Here is a 21,931-nt window from a genome sequence, read left to right on the forward strand (position 1 = left end):
ACTAGAGACACGAATTTGGGTCAAGTCCATGGACCTACAACTCGTATGGCCTGTTTTGTTGGCCTGTCTAGTTTGTTATAATTAGTGATTAAAAGTTTAAAACATAGGATTAAGGTTAATCATCGGTTTTGGTTGGCGTTGTTAGCTACATGAGCTCGTGTATTCTTGTAATAATCATATGTATTTGGAATAATACAAGACTCCAGTTATTGTAATCATTGTTCGCGTTCATGCTTTTTTTTATTTTTTGGATTGTTTCGATTTAAGGATTCCACACTTATACATATAGTTGTTAACCACATAGATCCAGGTGGCTCTGGACTTACAAGTGCTTTCAGAGTCACCGGTTGTGTTCCATTGGTTCGAGGTTAGATTTTCAACAATTCGTAAGGAATTGTCGTTCAAGTTTCAGTATCTTTCTGCATCAGATTTCGATGATCTGGGATTTGCTGTTGGTGTTCATAATCGAATTTTTAGATATGAGGCTAAAGCATATGCCACTCTTGCAATGTGAGGAGATCCTGCACACCTCTGAAAATTACACTAGATTATACATTTGTATGTAATTCTTGTTTATTTGCAATGTAATTAAGTTTGTAAAAAATGCATAGATACATGTGAATTATAAAGTTGTATCAATGTTAATTATCCCATTGTACTCGGGTGCTAGAGATCTCGATACAGTACAAATCAACATATAGCTAGTGATGTGAATCCTTGTTCGATGGTACAAATGAACATTATTGTGACACATTTCGGGTAACATAATAGCCATAGTACTGTTATCAAAAAACACAAGTAAAAAGCACCTAATTGATGTAATATATGACAGCAAAACATTAGTGATTGAAAATCTAACCTAAGCAAAAGATGCAATGAATGGAAAGGTGCGGAATTTAATCAACTGTCTGTCGATATCACAGAGCATGTGAAGAGTCTTCGACAAAAGGTTGTATTTTACAACCTTTCCCTTTAGGTTCATCACAAAGAACGATTCCTCTTCTTTTTCGCCCATTACAATACATAGAACATTGAAACTAAACCTCACGTTAGACATGTTCCAGGTTTTAAGAAACGCCGCAATACCAGTGTCTTCGTACTTAACAATGTATTTCACTGACCAACCAGAATACCCATCCTTTATCTTATAAATTTTCAAGTGTTTGGGATGTGGATTATTGACTGCACAAGCAACTAACAAACAACCACGAGAGTGAAACAACTCTTGATGGCTGATGAACTTATCCAAGGTGTTCGGGAGTTGTGTAGTTCTAGAGCGTGGATGCTCTACATCTAAATTAAAATGCAAAACCCGATTCTTATTATCTAACCAATGAATTGCATCATTCCAATACACTCCACTGTCAAAATTCCTACGAAAGTATCTTTCAGGAAAATTATAACCAAATTTCCAACTACCAGTTTCTGAAGAGTAAACCCATGTTTGAATGTAAATTTGTCGTTCAAGGCTACGAGGATTTATCCATCGAAAATGTAGTATTCTGTAGTGTGGTGATTTTGTAGGTTCATAAGCCAATCTCATACGGTCCGATTTCAAAGCATCTGCATATATCGGTGGAAGCATCTTAAACATGTTATGGGACGAATTGTATACATAAACTTTTCCAGGATTAGTTTGGGTAACACACAAAATCAAACCATTGCAGGAATGCTTAACTTCCACATTACTGCCCGCGGGGATGCTGCTATCCAACGAGACGAAATCGTGTTGAAAGTGGTCATTGGTAGAAATTGTTTTATGGAGAAAGAGACCAGACAAGGGTTGGATATTTGGAAACTGGATGACCCGTAGATTGAAGAAAACAGGGGAGGTGATGAGAGATAACCAGCGTTTGGATACGGACTTTAAGAGAAAGAGGGACACAAGAGGTAAACGGAGTAAGATTTCGATCAGAAGGTCGTCGTTGAACAAGACTTGGTGTACGCATGGTGAAGCGTCGTCATCCGTCATCAACCTTTTGGAGGATGATACTCTAATTTTATAATTACCACCCTCGGCCATGAGATCAGAAACGCACACTAAAACCCTATAAATTGACGACTTGGAAGGTTTTAAATTAATTCGATTAATTGAGGATATGGGCTACCCTGTACGTATCTTAATATAAATTATATATATACCATGAATTTTGATTATCGTATAGTAACCTTCAATTTTATATCAGACTATATGAGTGTGTGATGCATACTTGTCATAAACATGACTAGGCTAAGGACTTTTAGGGGTTTTTCTTTTTGTCAAGTGTAATCCATGTGACAAAGCATACTCGAAAAACTGTACTTGTAATGAACTCTGACTTTTTTGAGTGTTTATGTACAAATTTCAGTCTAGTAAACTCGAGTTGAATAAACCAGAATTTGTTATTAATTTAGTGTAATTGAGGGATATGATTATGATACTTTGGGTTTGGAGGTACGGAGTGTACGCCTATTAAGTGAATAACATCCCGGACCTTGAAAGCATTGCAATAACTGATGGTTGCTGTTAATTTTATAATAACTGATTGACAATCTTTGATCACATAATAGTAACGTTTTTTTCATGAGATTTACAAGAATGACAACTTTGAAAATTGAATTGCATGAAACATGGAAAAGTGAAATGTGCAGTAACTTTGAAAATGAATAGCAATATAGGCTAGCTACTGTGGGCTAGTTTTTCACTTCATCAATTTACATGCCATATTCATGCTTTCATTTTTAGTTCTTTATTTTCACATACAAAAGTCTTGTTTCATTATATTATGTGATCTAATTTAAACATGTGGACTTTCCAACTTCTTATAAATATATATCCATGTAGAGATGCATGAGTACACAGAGAACACATATTGAGTTCATAGTTATTGCAACTTTTGGGTGTCTCTGTCTTGAGAATTATACGTGAGAAAATAGATACAAAACACGAAATACTTTTTAGCGAACGGGTTCTAGATTTCTGCCAAAATCTTGAACATTACTCTTTGTATTATCCCAAAACAAAATTTGTGTAACCCAGGCAGATAGGGTCGAATTGTTGTTTTCGGAAAGTGATATCACGATACAAAGAGATATCTGGTTATTGATTTCTTACCCTTGTAACTTGAAATTCCCCAACAATCGAAAACAACAATTTTACTGAAATCAATGGCGTCTACGATGAAGCATATGACTGCTAATTTCTACAAGCTCGATAAGTTTGAAGGAATGAATTTTCGTAGATGGCAAAGGAAGATGCACTTTCTCCTCACCACCATGAAGGTGGTTTATGTGCTAAGCACTCCTTGTCCAGAAGATGGTGATGATGCTACCGTTGATCAAATTCGGAAAAGGAGCAAATGGAAGAATGATGACTACATTGCTTGAGGATTAATCCTCAATGGTATGTCTGATGCTCTTTTTGATATTTACCAAAACGATGCTTTTGCTAAAGGACTATGGGACTCTTTAGAGACCAAGTATATGACTGAGGATGCCTTTAGTAAAACGTTCCTTGTGAGTAATTTTAATAATTACAAGATGGTCGATTCTAGACCGGTCATGGAACAATACAATGAGCTCATTCGCATACTTGGTCAATTCACACAACATAAAATGAATATGGATGAGACTATTCAAGTCTCTAGTATCATTGATAAACTCCCTCCGTCGTGGAAAGAATTTAAGCATTCTTTGAAACATAAGAAGGATGAGTTAACTCTTGTTGAGTTGGGTAGTCATTTGCGTATTGAGGAATCTCTCAGGGCGCATGATATTGACAAATCAAAAGGCAACAATGTTGTTGGCACGTATTCAGTCAATATGGTGGAACATAAAAAATCCACCGGATATAATGACAAGAAGGGGAAACGTAAACATCAAGAAGCTAACAAAGTTGGTCCCAACAAGAAGTCTAACTTGGCTTGTTGGAAGTGTGGCAAATCCGGACACTTGAAACGGGATTGCAGAGTTAATATTGGTAATAAAAATACCAATGGATCTGGCACAAGCGGTTTGGGAAATGGTTTTAACAACCAAAACTCGAAAGGTCAATATATATATAATGATTCATTTGAGAATTATTATGTTTCATATATAACTGAGGCTGATTTTGTGCAGGATGATGATGTTGCGTGGTGGGTTGACTCGGGTGCTAATACCCATGTGTGCAAGGATAGATGTTGGTTCAAGACTTACGAGTCAGTGACTGACGGATCAGTTCTTCATATGGGAAATGAGTCAACAGCCCCAATACTTGGACGTGGAAGTGTGGATTTGAGTTTTAATTCTGGAAAAGTTGTTTCTTTATTTAATGTTTTGCATGTACCACAAATTCGTAAAAACTTGGTTTCAAGTAGTGTTTTAAATAATTGTGGTTATAAACAAGTTATTGAATCTGATAAATTTGTTTTGTCAAAACATGGCATGTTTGTTGGTTTTGGTTATTTGTGCAATGGAATGTTTAGACTTAACATTAATCACATGAATGTCAACTTTGCTTTTATTTCAACTTCTAGCATAAATGATTCTACTTTTTGGTATGCTAGACTAGGACATGTACACTTTAAAAGAATGCAAGAAATGTCTAAAGATGGATTAATACCGGCCTTTGACATAAACTATGAAAAGTGTAAAACATGTATGTTGACAAAGATCACTAAGAAACCATTTCAAAATGTGAAACGTGATTATGAAATTTTGGAATTAATACATAGTGATTTATGTGATTTGCATGCAACTCCTACTTTAGGGAATAATAAATATTTTGTGACATTTATTGATGATGCTTCTAGATATTGTTATGTTTATTTATTACACACTAAGGATGAAGCATTAGATAAATTCAAAATATTTAAAGCTGAAGTAGAATTGCAACAAAAGACTTTGATAAAAAGGCTTAGAACGGATAGGGGAGGTGAATATATTGATCAAACATATTTCCAATCCGTTGGGATAATCCATGAGACTACGGCTCCGTATACACCACAACAAAATGGTATATCAGAAAGAAAGAATAGGGTCCTTAAAGAAATGGTTAATTCCGTGTTATCCTATTCAGGTTTAAGTAATGGATTTTGGGGGGAAGCTGTACTTACAGCTTGTTATTTGCTTAATAGAGTTCCTAACAAAAGGAACAAGATTACACCTTATGAACTTTGGAATAAAAAGAAACCAAACTTGAATTATCTTCGGGTGTGGGGTTGTAGGGCTATTGTAAAATTGCCTGATCCCAAGAAGAAAAGTTTAGGTGAAAGAGGTATAGATTGCATATTTATTGGATATGTTGAACATTCCAAGGCTTATAGGTTCTATGTTATTGAACCTAATGATTCATATGCGATTCATTTCGTAATTGATTCAAGGGATGCAATCTTTCATGAGAATCGTTTCTCATCTATACCTAGACCAAAGGATATGGTTTCTAGCTCCAATGGAACCGATAAGGATTGTAATGTTGAAGTCTCTGAAAAGGCTGTTGATCAGTCACTTGAGCTTTGGAAAAGCAAAAGAGAAAGGAAACCTAAATCATTTGGACCAGATTTTCAATTATACTTAATTGAAGGTTCCAGTGATGATGCTTTTACCCAATATTCATATTGCTTCAATGTTGAGGATGATCCAAAAACATTTGATGAAGCAATGAAGTCTCAGGATGTTGCCTTCTGGAAAGAAGCAATTGATGATGAGATAGAATCCATTATGGGCAACAACACTTGGGTGTTGGCTGATCTACCTCCAGGTTGCAAACCATTAGGTTGCAAATGGATTTTCAAAAAGAAAATGAAGGTAGATGGAACTATTGAAAAGTTCAAGGCAAGGTTGGTCATTCAAGGCTTTAGACAAAAGTCTGGAATTGACTATTTTGATACTTATGCTCCAGTGGCTCGTATCTATACCATTAGACTGCTGATTGCTTTGTCAGCAATTCACAATCTGGTCATTCACCAGATGGATGTGAAGACAACATTCTTGAATGGTGACCTGGATGAGGAGGTTTATATGAACCAACTTCAAGGCTTCGTCATGCCAGGAAATGAAAACAAGGTTTGCAGACTTGTTAAATCCTTATATGGATTAAAACAAGCACCTAAACAATGGCATCAAAAGTTTGACGAAGTGGTTTTGTCAAATGGTTATCATTTAAACCAAGCTGACAAATGTGTATATAGCAAATTTGATGATTCTGGTAAAGGAGTCATCATTTGTTGATGACATGTTGATATTTGGAACTGACCAAAATCAGGTTGACTTAACAAAAGACTTTTTGTCATCAAAGTTCTCCATGAAAGATATGGGGGAGGCTGACGTTATCCTTGGTATAAGGATCAAACGTGAAAACAAAGGAATTTTAATTTCTCAATCTCACTACATTGAGAAGGTGCTAAAGAAATTCAATTGTTTTGACTGTACTCCGGTGAGTACACCTATGGATCCAAGTATGAAGCTGATGCCTAACAAAGGTGAAGCTGTATCACAACTTGAGTATTCTAAGGTGATTGGCTGCTTGATGTATGCCATGACTTGTACAAGACCTGGCATTGCATTTGCTATGGGAAAATTGAGTAGGTATACTAGTAATCCTGGTACTCATCATTGGCAAGCAATTAGGCGGGTACTAAAGTATTTGAAGAAAACTATGGATTATAGTTTATCTTATACTGGGTTTCCTTCGGTTTTAGAAGGGTATACTGATGCGAGTTGGATAACCAATGTTGAAGATCATTCTTCTACATCTGGTTGGGTATTTTTGCTTGGGGGAGGTGCTATCTCATGGGCTTCCAAGAAGCAAATTTGTATTACCAACTCAACAATGGAATCTGAGTTTGTTGCATTAGCTGCTGCTGGTGAAGAAGCAGAATGATTAAGAAACTTGATTTATGAGATTCCATTGTGGCCAAAACCTATAGTATTTCTATCCATTGTGATAGTGCCGCTACATGGCCAAAGGCTTATAGCCAGATGTATAATGGAAAGTCTAGACACTTAGGTGTTAGACATAGCATGATTCGTGAACTTATCACGAATGGGGTGATTTCTATAGAGTTTGTAAGATCTCAACAAAATTTAGCTGATCACTTGACGAAGGGATTAGCTAGAGACTTGGTTAATAAGTCTGCTGAAGGGATGGGTTTAAAGTCCACCTAAATTTCTAATTGTGAGATACCCAATTCCCTTTTGATATTAATCAGAAGCTGAATTCAATGTGGAAAGCTTACACTTAGAACTTGGAGCACATGTTTTTACATATCATCCCAAGGTATGTGCTCAGACCTGCAGATAGTTAGGTTGAAGTGTAGCTTCTTAATAGTTCCTTTGAAAAAGTGCAATAGCAGGTGCATGAATAAAGTAGAACTACCTATATGAATGTGAAGTTTTGCCGCTTCAAGAAAGCTTTGGACTTTTGGCTTTGGATACATTCATGAATGGATATGGACGCAAGGCTTGTATAGCGTCAAGATAGCTTTAGAGTGTTTGAAGGCTTATGTGTATATTATTTTCAGGTATTCAAATGGGTTGAAGGGTTCAATTCTTAGAACACCCTGATTCTCGAATATTTGGAATGGGTAATATACTAAGATGAAAATTCAATCTTCAAGACATTTTCATTTACGCATAAGTTTTGTTTTGACTATTTTCTCATATATTGGAATTGCACTAAATTGGGGTGGATTGTTATTAATTTAGTGTAATTGAGGGATATGATTATGATACTTTGGGTTTGGAGGTACGGAGTGTACGCCCATTAAGTGAATAACATCCTGGACCTTGAAAGCATTGCAATAACTGATGGTTGTTGTTAATTTTATAATAACTGATTGACAATCTTTGATCACATAATAGTAATGTTTTTTTCATGAGATTTACAAGAATGACAACTTTGAAAATTGAATTGCATGAAACATGGAAAAGTGAAATGTGCAGTAACTTTGAAAATGAATAGCAATATAGGCTAGCTATTGTGAACTAGTTTTTCACTTCATCAATTCACATGCCATATTCATGCTTTCATTTTCAGTTCTTTATTTTCACATACAAAAGTCTTGTTTCATTATATTATGTGATCTAATTTAAACATGTGGACTTTCCAACTTCTTATAAATATATATCCATGTAGAGATGCATGAGTACACAGAGAACACATATTGAGTTCATAGTTATTGCAACTTTTGGGTGTCTCTGTCTTGAGAATTATACGTGAGAAAATAGATACAAAACACGAAATACTTTTTAGCGAACGAGTTATAGATTTCTGCCAAAATCTTGAACATTACTCTTTGTATTATCCCAAAACAAAATTCGTGTAACCCAGGCAGATAGGGTCGAATTGTTGTTTTCGGAAAGTGATATCACGATACAAAGAGATATCCGATTATTGATTTCTTACCCTTGTAACTTGAAATTCCCCAACAGAATTTACATACTAGAGTCGGATGGTCTTACACGAGTTTGGGTCAAGCCCATGGACCTACAAACTCGTGTGGCCTGTTTAGTTTGTTATAATTAGTGATTAAAACTTAGAATTAAGGTTAATCGTCAGTTTTGGTTTTGGTTAGATACATGAGCTTGTGTATCCTTGTAATCATATGTATATGGCATTAATACAAGACTCCGGCTATTTTTATCATTGTTTGCGCTTATGCTTAATGTTGATTGCTTGTATTCAAGGATTCCACACTTGAACATATAGTTGTTAAGCTCATAGATCCGGGTGGATATATATGGACGTACAAGTGCTCTCAGAGTCATAGATTGTATTACATTGCTCTCAAGAGTCAACTCTGCCTTCAGGTTCAAGTTTTTGGCACCAGATTTTGATGATCTGGGATTTGCTGTTGGTGTTCATAATAGAATTTTTAGATCTAGAAATTCGATTGGTTGAGTGCGCTTTTTTTCAACAATTCGAGATTGTGGGACTTTCATATTTGAGTTCAAGAAACTCGAGTCGGACAACTCGAGTGCGGCTAACTGGAGTATGACAACTGGAGTGTGACCAACTGACGCAAACGAAAACTTTAGATAAATAATTAAACTTGTTGATTCACGAGAATACCATGAACGATTCTTTTAAAATTCGTTGATTCAAAAGAATAATAAGAATTAGAGATTTTCACACTAACATAATGTGTATAGGGAGTACACTGAATTTTAACTGAGTAACCTATTAGGTTTACAATCATATATAAAGTAGAGCAAAATTTGAACAGGCCTAAAATAACAAGTGGGACAAAAGTTATGACAAACAGAAAATAAAAAAAAACCCAAAAAGTAAATAAAAAAGCCAATAACTCGTACAAAATGGCGTTTTGGGCCCGAAGGTTGACCGGAACCGCCTTCACTGTTTGCAACCTGATGCTTCTCGTTCCATCAGTCGTTTTGACTGGTCGTATGTCGAAAATGGAGCCCTGAAGCAAAAGTTTTGCGCATTTTAGTGAGCCACCTTTAAAAGTTCTATTTTTGGCCTTAAAATATATCATTGTTTTCTCTTCAACACTTGGGCCGCATCACCACCTATAGTCTAACAGCTTGAGTTTGTAAATTTACTCGAGTTTGGGTTCTATAAGTTCTCTAATTCATTGCTCTGACTCTGATCTTACATAATTCCCTTGTGCTACTCTCTATTTAACCTTGCTTATGGATTCAAAAACTATGCTATGTAAGCTAATTGAGATGGAGCACATAGTTGGAAAATCAAGTTCTCCTCCAAAACTTTTAAGGCCTTAAGATTATCCCAGTTTACTGATGTGAGTATGTTGATCTGTATTGATGCTGGCTTTGATGAACCTACAATAATATTTTAGAGATGCCAAATTCACATGCGCACAGCATTGACTGATAAAGACAGGTATATGTTTGAACTTTGGGGCAGAAGCTAAAGCATATGCCACTCTTGCAATGTGAGGAGATCCTCCACACCTCTGAAAATTACACTAGATCCAAAAAATTGAAAAAATGCTTTTTACCCGATTAAGAAATCAATAAAAGGTAGGCTTTATAAGTTAAATACAAATATACATTTGTATGTAATTCTTGTTTATGATATAAAAATAACAAATTGCACTGTAAGTTTGTATAAAATGCATAGATACATGTGAATTATAAAGTTGTATACTTGTATGTATGGTTATCCTTTTGTGTTATATTTGTGTGGTCCTGTTGACTTTTCTTTTTGGCTTAGTTACAATATGACTAATTAGTGTCAATGTTAACTAACCCGTTGTACTCGGGTGCTAGAGATCTCGATACAGTACAATTAACATATAGCTAGTGATGTGAATCCTTCTTCAATGGTGCAAATGAAAATTGTGACACATTTTGGGTAACATAATAGCAGTAGTACTGTTATCACAAAACATAAGTAAAAAGTGCCTAATTCATGTAATGACAACAAAACATTAGATATTGAAAATCTAACCTAAGCAAAAGATGCAATGAACGGAAAGGTGCGGAATTTAATCAAATGTGTGTCGATATCACAGAGCATGTGAAGAGTCTTCGACAAAAGATTGTATTTTACAACCTTTCCATTTAGGTTCATCACAACGAACGATTCCTCTTCTTTTTCTCCCAACACAATATACAGAACGTTGAAAACAAACCCCAAGGTAGACATGTTCCAGGTTTTAAGAAACGCTGCAATACTAGTGTCTTCGTACTTAACAATGCTTCTCACTGACCACCTAAAATACCCATCCTTCATCTCATAGATTTCCAAGTGTGTGGGATTAGGATCGCCCGCACAAGCAAGTAACAAACAACCACGAGACTCAAACAACTCTTTGTAGCTGTTCCTATCCAAGGTTCTCGAGAGTTTTGTGATTCTATAGCGTGGATACTCTACATCTAAATCAATATGCATAACCTCATTCGTATCATCTAACCAATGAATTGCATCATTCCGATATACTCCCCTGTCAAAATTCCTAAAGTATCCTTCAGGAAATTTATGACCCAATCTCCAACTACGAGTATCTGAAGAGTAAATCCCTGTTCGAACCTAAAGTCGTCGAGGAGCTATCTCTTGAACAACCATTATTTTGTAGTGTGGTGATTTTGTGGGGTCATAAGCCAATCTCATATGGTCCGATTTCAAACCATCTGCATATAATGGTGGGAGCATCTTGTACGTATTAATGGACGGATTGTATATGTAAATCTTTCCAGGATTAGTTCGGATAACACACAAAACCAAACCATTGCAGGACTGCAAAACTTCTACATTACTGCCTGGTGGGATGCTTCTATCCAACGAGATGAAATCGTGTTGAAAGTGGTCATTGGTAGAACATGTTTTCTGGAGAAAGAGACCAGACAAGGGAGGGATATTTGGAAACCGGGTGACTCGTAGTTTGACGGTAGAAGGGGACGTGAGGAGAGATAACCAGCGTTTGGATACCGACTTGAAGAGAAAGAGGGTATTAAGAGGTAAACGGAGTAAGATTTCGATCAGAAGGTCGTCATTGAACATGACTTGGTGAACTGATGATGATCCGTCGTAATCCGTCATCAGCCTTTCGGATGATGATACTCTACTGTTATAATTACCACCCTCGGCCATGAGATCAGAAACGCAAACTACAACCCTATAAATCGCAAATTGACGAGGTTTTTAGTGAAACTAAGATGTTCAGGTCAATTCTTATTGGGTGGGTATGCGTATTTGAATTTGAATCCCTGCAATTGAGGATAAAATTTTTTTTTTTTGAGGATATGGACTACCCTAGATATAATGAACTCGAGCTTGGGTCAAGCCCATGGTCTGCAATGAGTTTGGGTCAAGCCCATGGAGCTACAAACTAGTAGTTTGGTATAATTAAATGATTAATTCTTAAGATTAAGGTTAATCATAAGTTTTAGTTTTGGCAGAGCTCGTGTATTCTTGTAATTATACGTATTTGGCATTAATACAAGGCTCCGGCTATTGTTATCATTTTTTGCATTCATACCTTTTGTTGATTGCTTGAATTTAAGGATTCCACACTTCAACATATAGTTGTTAACCTCGTTAATACAGGTGGCTAGGGACTTACAAATGGTATTAGAGTCAAAGATTGTGTTATGTTGGTTTGAGGTTACATTTTCAACAATTTTCAAGGAATTGACATTCAAATTTCGATACAATGCCGCATCAGATTTTGATAAAATCTACTGGGAATGGTTTTGGTGTTCATGTTCGAATTTCTAGATCTAGAAATTCGATTGGTTGAGGATGTTTTTCAACAATTCGAGCTCGTGGGACTTACAAATTCGATTTTAAGAAACTCGAGTCTGACAACTCTGAGTATGATATGATGATATGAATGTAAAACCAATCGTTGCTTTTAGGGTTATATTCGTCAAAGGTGTAGCCACCTTTGTTAAGCTAGCAGAGGAGCTGCCAAAGCTGCAGGTGAGGTAAAGCTAGGCGCAGCTGCAGTTGCTGTGATAGCACTGCTGTTGCCACCATGTTGGGACCGAAACAAGATTCTTACCAACAACGAAAAGAAAGTTTCATACAAGTATATAGGGAGGATTTTTAAATGATCTAATCAAAGTGGTTTGCCATTGAATTTATTTGTGAACTATTGAGAGGTTTGATCTTGCCGAACAATTCAAGAGCGATATATGTACTTAAATTTGATATAAATATGGATATAAGTAGTTTTGAAACAAATGCTTGTTTTCCTGAATAGCAAGTTGCACGTACTAAACGACATTTCCTGTTTCATAATATGAAAAGATTGTTTTTTTAGCAGAATATAACCAAGTTGTCGCTTTTGAAATAACGTGTTTACATGAGGCAATTACTCTCGTTATCAAATCCTGGGCAATGAGATTTAGTTTGCAGCAACTTATCTATGGCATTCTTTTCGTATATATACGTAATTCATGTTATCATTATTAGTTCATGGTGCAGAAGGTTCTATAGATGTGAACAAAACATATTACGGTCTTAGCACATCAAAACTGGAAGATAATTGGCAAAATGGTTAAGGGGATGGATTTCAAGTTAAATTGAACTTGATTTTGGTAAATTTAGAGTTGTAACATGGTCAGGACATAGATCCAATATGGAAAAGCTCATCTTAGCAGTATCTAAAGCCACACTAGTAACGGCACCAAAAACTGCCACTGTTTACAGTCTAATGATGGCAAGTGATATCGACAAAAATAAAGGGCAGTCCTAAAACATATACTTTTCAGTTGTGCCTTTGAGATATTCTAATATGTAACCTAAGATGACTAGACACAAAAATCAATTCCCATCACAATAGGCCCGTACAATATGAACCAAATTGAAAGCTACTTTTTCTGGCACCTGGGTAGTCGTTCTCCCAGGTCAACAACACTGCGTTGCCACCCTTTAGCAGTTCACAGTGACAACTTGTAAAATAAGATCCTGATGAAATCAAACACAATTACTTTATTACAGGACTGATTCATGTATCTTAAACTTGTGTCTGTTAAACTGCAAATCGCAGTTGCAACCTATTTAGTTAAGAACATGTACTTAAAACAGGTGATTTTCAAGAGATAACTTTTTTTAAGAACTACGGATAAAACTCCAAATTCATTTTATTAAATGAGATATAGAATTCTTATCTTAAATATAAATTTTGTGATTACTATCGATACACTGTTGGTTATAATAGCTTTTAAATTTTGGACAGAACAAGTTCCTGATCTAAAAGACTCACCTGTTCAATTTAACCAGTCCAAAGTGACCCATTTAATAGCCAACCGTTGTCCCTGATACCCAACCCACCCAACCTGCCCAGTGCCCACATTTGCCACTTGTTATCAAAACATTGACAAAGAAACTTACTTCTTTTAGGCTTGCTCTCTGCTTCTCCTTCACCATCTTCCTTATCCCCATCCTCATCCTCGTCATCTTCATCGTCTTCAATATGATCATCATCCTTATCATTAATACCTTCAACATGAACCAAATATAACATGGGGGATAATGTTTTCACGTATGAACACTTCAACTGCAAGACAAGTGAAATACATATGAAGTACCACAAATTTAAGCATCTAAGTACAGAACCAATTGCCAACTTTCAAAGCGAAACAAGTCAAGCAAAACACGTTACTATTCTCACCAAATATAAAAATCCTGTTTGAACAGGGTTTGAAGTTTTTCAGCCTGCAAATAATATTGAAAACAGTTTAAATGAGGATTATCGGTGGCAAAATGGATGGATCTAAAGGCGGGTCAAAACTACTACGAGTTGAAGTGGGTCACTTTTAGTTCGGGGCGGGACATATTGGGTTGCCTTGCAAACACTTATATGCCATTCTTTAAAAGATGTATAAATGATCAATCTGTATTACAATAGTGATCTTAAACTTCAGATAGAAACAATTTAGAATCTGGGCGATTTTGCTCATTTGTCTAGTTCCCCTATTAGGTTATTTTTCTTTTTCATCTAAATTTGCCGTTCAAAATTGAACATAACTAAACCAACCCATTCCTAAACAAATGGATCAAAATTTACACCTATAATCAACAGCTGCAAAACTGAAACATATAGGATCTTACCAGCTCTTCATCAATTTCAGGCATCTTTGGGGGACTAAAAACAGTTGAATAAACTTTCACAATTCTAAGTCTTTGCAATAGGCTTAGCATTGTTTCATACCTCTAAGGCTTAATTTGAGGATCATCCTGTCAAACATTTTCCGGGTAACCATTTAATATTTGTCCTAGAAAATTGCAAAAAATACAAGAGCTTAGTGATAATATATGCTACAGCCTACAGAATGTGTCATAAAGTAAGGATTGATCAGGTTACCCTATTACTTTCCCTAACACACGCTCATGCTCATCATCATCAATCACATGGTAAACTTACATCAGAGCAGAATATTTATAAAAGGATTGGTATAAAAAATAACCTCAATCTTGAGAACCCCTAAAATCATCAATAGAATTTCGTTCTGTAATCTGGTGGAAAACAACAATCATTTACTCGTTAAACAAAATTGTACTTTTATCACTGAACACAACCAGAATACAGTTATTAAGAGGGTGTGCACCAGTTCTGCCAAAATTTTGTTGGTTTTCAATTTTCATCGCAGTCAACCGAACACTAGGCACACCCTTTTTCTGTTAAAAATGTTCAAAATAAACCATATACTTGTCAGTAAGTCATCAATAAAATAAAATCGGCAAATTTAACACCTTTTTGGCTTTATTATCTGCGCACCTGATCCATTGCATCTTCATCCTTATCTCCATCAACTTCAACAACACCATTCACTGATAATCTAGGATAAAAACATATTTGACAAATGAATGAAACAGCATCCATCCTATCAAGCAAAACATCTTATGCAATCTACACAATGAGGATACCAAAAACCTACATATTCAATATCTATTCAACGTAATAGTGAGATTTAAATACTATCATGCAATTAGCGTCAATTTCATACGCACTATACTCTATGCTAAAACATAACAGCTTAATTCCTACTTCCAGCATTCCAACGGTAAAGGGACAAAAATGAGTATGGGCAATTCCAACTTCTGGCATCTACTCAATCATATAACAATCATATATAAAATAAATAGATAAAGAAGATCATTACATATAATATAAGTGGTCATAATTCACTACATTCCAGGCTATAATCCCTAATTAAATTAGTAGTCATATTACAAAGATCAATATATTAGAAGTCATTTCCCGAAGACTGAAATTGATGGGTGTTAGAATTCTCGATCTGCGGCCCCAGCCCAAAAAATAATCAGCATTTGATGATAAGTATCCATGTGGAAGAAAAGAAAAAAGCAGCACACTTAACAAGAAAACTTGCCTCAGACTCGGATTTGGTTGGTAGCATGTTTACACGTATCGCATTCCAATTTGTAACAAATTTCCTCAACCCCAGAGCCAACAACCTGACACGTATAAACATCACACATTTTCAGCACATCCACAGTCATAGTTTTTAATCAAAAGTTAGTAGTTTCAACTTACTTAATTGTGGTCGATTAGAAACATGAACAGGATACAACTCCGGCTTGAAAACGCCATCAAATCTATCCATCAATTCCGCCACCTCTTTCGGAACCAAAGGTTGATTACTAACCCCGACAGCATGAGAATCGTGAAGTCCTACTGGGTCAGAGTCTGGCCCTTCGTTGATCAACCTTTGGCGATATATAGCAATGGCTGTGAATAACAAACAACAACGAAAATCAGTAAAAATCGAGCAACAGAGAAAAACTTAGAAAATCAACAAGACTTTATATGGACATATATACCATATATCAATCATAAAGTTTCTCACGCTGTCAGCCACATCCAGATCGTTTACAAGATCAAGTGAACCTGAAATCATTGCTTCCAACTCAATGACCATATCTTCTTTAGAACGGTCATGAGCAATTATCGCGTACGATTGGACGAGAAGTCGGATATGATCCTGGCCTGAGCAAGCATTGCACATCCTGTTGTTGGGTGGGGTTGTCATTTTCTTACGAGTTACCTAAATTAACAAGAGAAAATAAATTTATTACTTACTAATTCAATACGATACATTACTTATGCTATAAATCCTCAACATATTATACATTACAAACTTTACATAAAAACCCAAATTACATCAAAATAGATACAACCAGCAGTTATAGCAAACTGTTATTATGAATTTATATATATATATAACAAACTTTACATAATAATCTAGGAATTTATATAAAGTGTCCGATTTAAATATAAAGAGAATTAATTTAGTAGCCAATTTTAGTTTCATTTTAAATAGTTAAACAAGAAACAGAAGAGTTGATACAGAACTGAAATTGATAGAGGTGACAATTACTTACTAATTAATACGATACACATTCTTAAATATACGAGACTCGTATGGAACAATACATACTGATCCTATGCTCACGATTTAATAAAATATTCAGTTATGAACATGACCAACAAAAAAGATGAGTTTAACTGGTTACTTGAAATACCGTTCATATATATTAATCAAACATGAACCTAAGGTGTATTAATTTAGAGTTTTTATTGTGTGGGTATATATACTTTAAAAAGTATTCAAAATTTCACATTGTTTATTTTATATCTTTTAATAGCAAACTTTACATAATAATCTAGAAATATATATTGAAAGTTGGAATTAGTACAAAATATAAAAGTACAAAATAATCAACCAAAAAGGATCAATTAGTAGCCAATTTCAGTTTACATTGTAGAAGTTATATAAGAAATAGAGTAGTTGATACAGACCTGAAACTGATAGAGGTGACAAGCAGAAGTGAAGGGATCAGATTGAAGGCACATTGTTTATTTTTTATTTTTTTTTTATTTTTTCCCCTTTATCTATTATCCATTTTCCCCTTTTATCTATAGGTGTTCATCAAACCGTCAAAACCGGATCAAACCGGGATACTTTGATTGGTTTGGTCGGATTTAGTTGTTAAAGTCTGGCTTGACGTTTTAATTTTTGAAAAACCGGGTTCCTTAGTCCTGTTACGGTTTGAGCAAAACGTAAACCGTCAAAAACCGGACCGGACCAAAAGATATATATGTATATATATAATATATTCACTTCACATATTTATCAACTTTTACTGAAGATATTCTACTTACATATTTTAGTATTATGCACAATATATTATCAGGTATTTTAGTTCAGATATATTATAAAAAAAAAATTTAGTAGACAATTATAAGATATTCTAATAAACATTTATTTATATTATATAAATATATACTTTTTCTTTCATTCTTTCCTATTTTTAGTTTATCCTTTTATTTTTTTCATCTTCATTACTTCACTATTTTCCACTCAAAGATCAAAATTATAAGACTCGAGTCCTTCATCACCTTTAATATTTCATATTTTGTGAGTATAAAACACAATATAATTATAACTTTATTAGTGTTTTTATTAATAATATTAAGATCATAGTGTTCGTGATATTTATTTGAGTAATAATAGAAAGAAAAAAATATATATACGGAATATATACGTATAAAATTATTTGGGGGTAAAAATGAAAAAAAAAATCACGAAACCGTTGAACCGGTCAAACCGGACCGGCTTACATGGTTTGGTTTGATCCGGTTTGACAACACACCTAGTCCGGTTTGGTTTGAAATAAATTGAAACCGCGAATTCTGGTTTGGTTTGAGATTTAGTCAAAACCGGACCACGAACATCCCTACTTTTATCTATACTCAATTTTCCTGATCATTAATTGGGGATTTGGGCCTTTTCAAATAAAAAAATAAAAAAATACTCGTAATAAATTGGGGATTTGGGGATTGTGTTGTTTACTAAGTAGGACGATAACGGCAGACTAATTTAAGTATCGGAGTGATTATATGGTTTTAGACTTTTAGCTACCTAGCTTCACAAACTGTTCTCAATATTGTCTAGAATGAAAACAACAATTTAAAATGAATATCATTCATATTCTATGGTTGAGGTTTTCACTAATGCAGTCGTTAAGCCTTGAGTTTAAAAGGGAATTGAAGTGCAATAATCAAGTACCAAACACTCTATAAGAAAAAGATGGCTAAGCAACCTCCAAAATTAACTAAAACGTGATAATGTAGTCCATAAATAGATCGATGTGATCTAGTTAGCTTTTATACCGACAGGTGACCCCGATTAAATACTTGTCAATTTCAAATTAATAACATAGGTAATATATGAACCAAACGATTAGGTCATGAAGACATTGGCCTTGTACTCGTGTTAAATCCATCATGCTATTGTTAATTAACCACTTAAGTGCATCTTTTCTGTCCACATGGATCTATCATTTTACAAATATTTTCTGCTACAACAAACCACTTTCCAACCACTAACTATTTTAATTTTTAAATGACTTCAAATGTAAATAATTATACATGAATGTCACAAAGTATAGTCGTGTTGATTGTTTATATCTTAGTATTTAACTTTCAGACTTTTAACATGTATTAAAAGCTAGCAAACTTACTACTTGACACTCGCCGTGGTAGCATTCAATGTTAAAAGTTAGAAAGTTATAACTGGATTCATACAATAAATATTCGTGTATCATTATATTTGATAAATTTTTAAGTCATTAACCCAAGTTAATTAATAAGCTAACAATAACCTTCCAAAACGAATATGCCAACATGGTGATTGTGGACTGTGGTCCATAAAAAGTTGAATGTGACTACCGTTTAAATAATCATCATCTACAAATAGCTAATTATCAATACTATCAATAAAACGCTCTAGTCCTGAAAACACATTTGAACTAGTCACACACGTATAGATCGTTCAGGGACCTTTTCAACTATACATATACATGATTTGAATTTAAAACTACAAATTGAACTAGTGATACCATACATAATTACATATGTATAGTTCAAGGAACTTTCAACTTGATATAATTATACAATAAGTCCAGTGGCGGATCCAGGAATTTGACTTAGCGGCTGTAAAAAATTTCCGTAACAGCCAAATGGTAATACACCGACATAATATCAACTAAACATTATTAATAGCGGGAAAAAAACCGCTAATATAACATAAATAGCTTATTATTTTGATTATATTATTAGAAAACACGTAAAGTAGAACTAACTAACTAAGACAACAAGTCATCAATAATTTAAAAATTATAAACTACAAATTTCTAAATAATAAACAGTTAATATAACAAAGAAACCTATAACAATAATATCAGACTCAAAACCTCATATTTTACTGTGTCTCCTAATTACAATAAATTTTAGATAAATACATTAAAAGTTAATGTTACGACATATGGTTGAGAAAACAAAACTGAAATATATAATCTCTCAGAAAGTGAATTATATCTAATTTCTAGCAAACAATCCTATTATATCCCACATCCTATTATGTCATATATAAATTCTAACATTTATCCCTTTTTACTACTTTGTTCTCAAAACAAAGAGGGCACCGTAAAATTGAGTTGAGGGCATCATTTAATTGGGTCAGGCTTTAGATTGAAAACTATTAAAATTTCATTACATAAAGCATTGGTTTGTCGGGGGCAATACCCCCGGTGATAATATAGTGCATCCGCCCCTGACAATAACTAGCCAAATATCCGCGTAATGCGACGATGAGATGGTGGGTGATGATAGATCATAGAGTGTAATAGGTTATAGGAGGTGACCGATTATAGGGGTGATTGGTCATAGGGGTGATCGGTGATGGTCTTAAAGGGAACAAAATTAGAAAATTCATGAAAAATAAATCTAAAAGGGGACAAAATGTTAAAAACCTATAGAAAATTTTTAAAAATTTATGAAAAAATTACATGACAAAATTTAAATTTTGAGGGGGGGCATTGGACCCCATTGCCCCTCCTTTAGTACCGCTATTGAATCTACCTGGACGAGCTCCGCCTTTGGATTTAAAAATTCGTCGAAAGTATATCGAATGACAACTCTAATGAAAGAGCATGAAATTTTAATAACACTCATATAATTTTACTAATTTATCGATGTACAACTTTTGAGATAAAAGATTTTGAATGAATTTGAGGATTAAAATGATTTATGAAGGAAATAAAAAAAATTGAGTGGTTGAGATTTGAGGTGAGATAAAAAAAATGAGTGGTTAAGATCGATTTAAAGGTATTATAAGTATATTAGATGATGATATCCAAACTAATGTATAAAAGTCAGAGGCAATTTGGGTAGGGTTTTTTTGAAAAAATGAGAAGAGGTAAATACTTTATAAGGTAGTTTAGATTTAGATTAGATGATGATGATCGAATGAACGAAGATAACACAATGATATTTTCAAAACTTCAAATATTTCCTTTCATAAAAATGATTTTTGTCTACTATCTAGTCTTTTGCGGTGGCTTGAGGGAGTTCTTGATTTTGGATAACATCTCTAAGGTTTTGCATTTTGTTATATAAGCAAAAAACATGTTTTTTTTTTTGGAAATGCAAAACTTTCATTAACAAAATTAAATGGAGCTCAAGATGAGCAACCAACAAATTACAACATCAAGAGAGGGTTAGAAAGCCATTGCTCCCATTTAATACATAATCTACGGTTTCTATGGTTATACCAATCAAAAGAATAAAGCTGGATATATTCAAAAATGTCGCCTTGTAAACTATCCGACGACTTAAAAATCAACGTATTCCTTATGTGCCATATGTACCACCAAGCCGTGAAGATGATTGAAATAGTCAATTCTTTAGCATCCGTCTTTATTTTGGCGTTGTCCACCAAGTCAATCAAGAGGTCTGGGCGTACCGCGGCAATACAATCTAAGTCTAACCATACTCCTATACAAGAGATAATCTGAGAAGCCAGGGAGCATTCTGAAAATACATGAGAAGTGGTTTCTGGCCGAGCATTACAAACTGGACATAAAATGACATTGATTTCCAGACCGCGAGAAGATAGATTGAATCGAGTAGGAAGTCTATCGATCAATAAACGCCAAACAAAAATGTTTACCTTCCTTGGAACGAATATTATCCACCTGGTTGAACGATTGATAGTAGGCAAGGAAGCCGAATCAATTAGACATCTTAATTCTTTCACAGTGAACGTAAGGTTATCATTACTATTTCATACTCATCTGTCAACGACATTAGAGAAAGAACAGTTACCGATGAGATTCAACATCTCAGAAAAAACATGTTCTGACAAGTAGTTTTTAAAGCTTTTCACAAAACTTTTAACTAATTACTTTTACACACGGTCTTTGTTTTCTTTCTTTTTTTTTTCCCCCTTTTTGCATATTCTCTCCATTTCTTAAAAACTTCTAGCTTTGAAATATAAAACTTTGGGTTTTGGTTAAATTAAAGAACTTGAGTTTTCTGGTTTGGTTATAAGATTCTCCAAATTTTTTAAAGTAGATTCTCCAAATTATCAACTATTAGTTATTGATATCTTGAGATATACTGTTAAAGACGTATTATCCATTATATAATTTTAGGTTAATGCGTAGCAAATATCA

The 21,931-nt window shown here is 34.4% G+C and overlaps 4 protein-coding genes across 14 annotated transcripts; all 4 read right to left on the minus strand.

Annotated features, from left to right (window-relative positions):
• Positions 1 to 859: 859 nt before the first annotated feature.
• LOC122607122 (F-box protein At5g07610-like) lies at positions 860 to 2,023 on the minus strand. The gene has a single exon (XM_043780040.1). It carries the CDS (start codon positions 2,021 to 2,023, stop codon positions 860 to 862), a length of 1,164 nt encoding a protein of 387 aa, XP_043635975.1.
• An 8,952-nt stretch (positions 2,024 to 10,975) lies between these two features.
• LOC122607124 (F-box protein At5g07610-like) lies at positions 10,976 to 11,536 on the minus strand. Its single transcript, XM_043780042.1, has one exon. The coding sequence runs from the start codon at positions 11,534 to 11,536 to the stop codon at positions 10,976 to 10,978; it is 561 nt and encodes a 186-aa protein (XP_043635977.1).
• A 1,420-nt stretch (positions 11,537 to 12,956) lies between these two features.
• Positions 12,957 to 15,757, minus strand: LOC122607945 (pheromone-processing carboxypeptidase KEX1-like). 11 transcript variants are annotated; one of them, XR_006325122.1, is made up of 7 exons: positions 15,171 to 15,754; positions 15,001 to 15,070; positions 14,860 to 14,908; positions 14,604 to 14,667; positions 14,064 to 14,107; positions 13,784 to 13,949; positions 12,957 to 13,357 (listed from the first exon to the last, which is right to left on the minus strand). XR_006325122.1 is itself a non-coding variant. In XM_043781027.1 (5 exons), the coding sequence occupies exons 3-5, from the start codon at positions 14,884 to 14,886 to the stop codon at positions 13,224 to 13,226; spliced, it is 327 nt and encodes a 108-aa protein (XP_043636962.1). In that variant the 5' UTR covers positions 14,887 to 14,908; positions 15,001 to 15,070; positions 15,171 to 15,734; the 3' UTR covers positions 12,957 to 13,223. The 11 variants fall into 11 exon arrangements, 3 of the variants coding, with proteins under 3 accessions (XP_043636962.1, XP_043636961.1, XP_043636963.1); XR_006325125.1 differs by lacking the exon at positions 14,064 to 14,107 and having other exon boundaries at positions 13,784 to 13,891; positions 15,171 to 15,757; XR_006325123.1 differs by lacking the exon at positions 14,064 to 14,107 and having other exon boundaries at positions 15,171 to 15,752.
• A 21-nt stretch (positions 15,758 to 15,778) lies between these two features.
• On the minus strand, positions 15,779 to 17,290 carry LOC122607946. The gene is made up of 4 exons (XM_043781030.1): positions 17,214 to 17,290; positions 16,235 to 16,458; positions 15,948 to 16,142; positions 15,779 to 15,868 (listed from the first exon to the last, which is right to left on the minus strand). The coding sequence occupies exons 1-3, from the start codon at positions 17,265 to 17,267 to the stop codon at positions 16,094 to 16,096; spliced, it is 327 nt and encodes a 108-aa protein (XP_043636965.1). The 5' UTR covers positions 17,268 to 17,290; the 3' UTR covers positions 15,779 to 15,868; positions 15,948 to 16,093.
• Positions 17,291 to 21,931: the final 4,641 nt, after the last annotated feature.

Source organism: Erigeron canadensis, chromosome 7 (assembly GCF_010389155.1).
Source record: "Erigeron canadensis isolate Cc75 chromosome 7, C_canadensis_v1, whole genome shotgun sequence".
NCBI lineage: Eukaryota > Viridiplantae > Streptophyta > Magnoliopsida > Asterales > Asteraceae > Erigeron > Erigeron canadensis.

Coding starts and splice junctions, on each gene's coding strand:
- LOC122607122 (XM_043780040.1), bottom strand. CDS start 2,023: ATGGCCGAGGGTGGTAATTATAAAATTAGAGTATCATCCTCCAAAAGG.
- LOC122607124 (XM_043780042.1), bottom strand. CDS start 11,536: ATGGCCGAGGGTGGTAATTATAACAGTAGAGTATCATCATCCGAAAGG.
- LOC122607945 (XM_043781026.1), bottom strand. CDS start 15,275: ATGGATGCTGTTTCATTCATTTGTCAAATATGTTTTTATCCTAGATTA. Junction 13,950..15,170: donor ATGAAGATGCAATGGATCAG/GTGCGCAGATAA, acceptor CTTGTCTTGCAG/TTGAAGTGTTCATACGTGAA. Junction 13,358..13,783: donor AGAGAGCAAGCCTAAAAGAA/GTAAGTTTCTTT, acceptor TGATTTCATCAG/GATCTTATTTTACAAGTTGT.
- LOC122607946 (XM_043781030.1), bottom strand. CDS start 17,267: ATGTGCCTTCAATCTGATCCCTTCACTTCTGCTTGTCACCTCTATCAG. Junction 16,459..17,213: donor GTCACCTCTATCAGTTTCAG/GTCTGTATCAAC, acceptor TTGTTAATTTAG/GTAACTCGTAAGAAAATGAC. Junction 16,143..16,234: donor AACTTTATGATTGATATATG/GTATATATGTCC, acceptor TGTTATTCACAG/CCATTGCTATATATCGCCAA.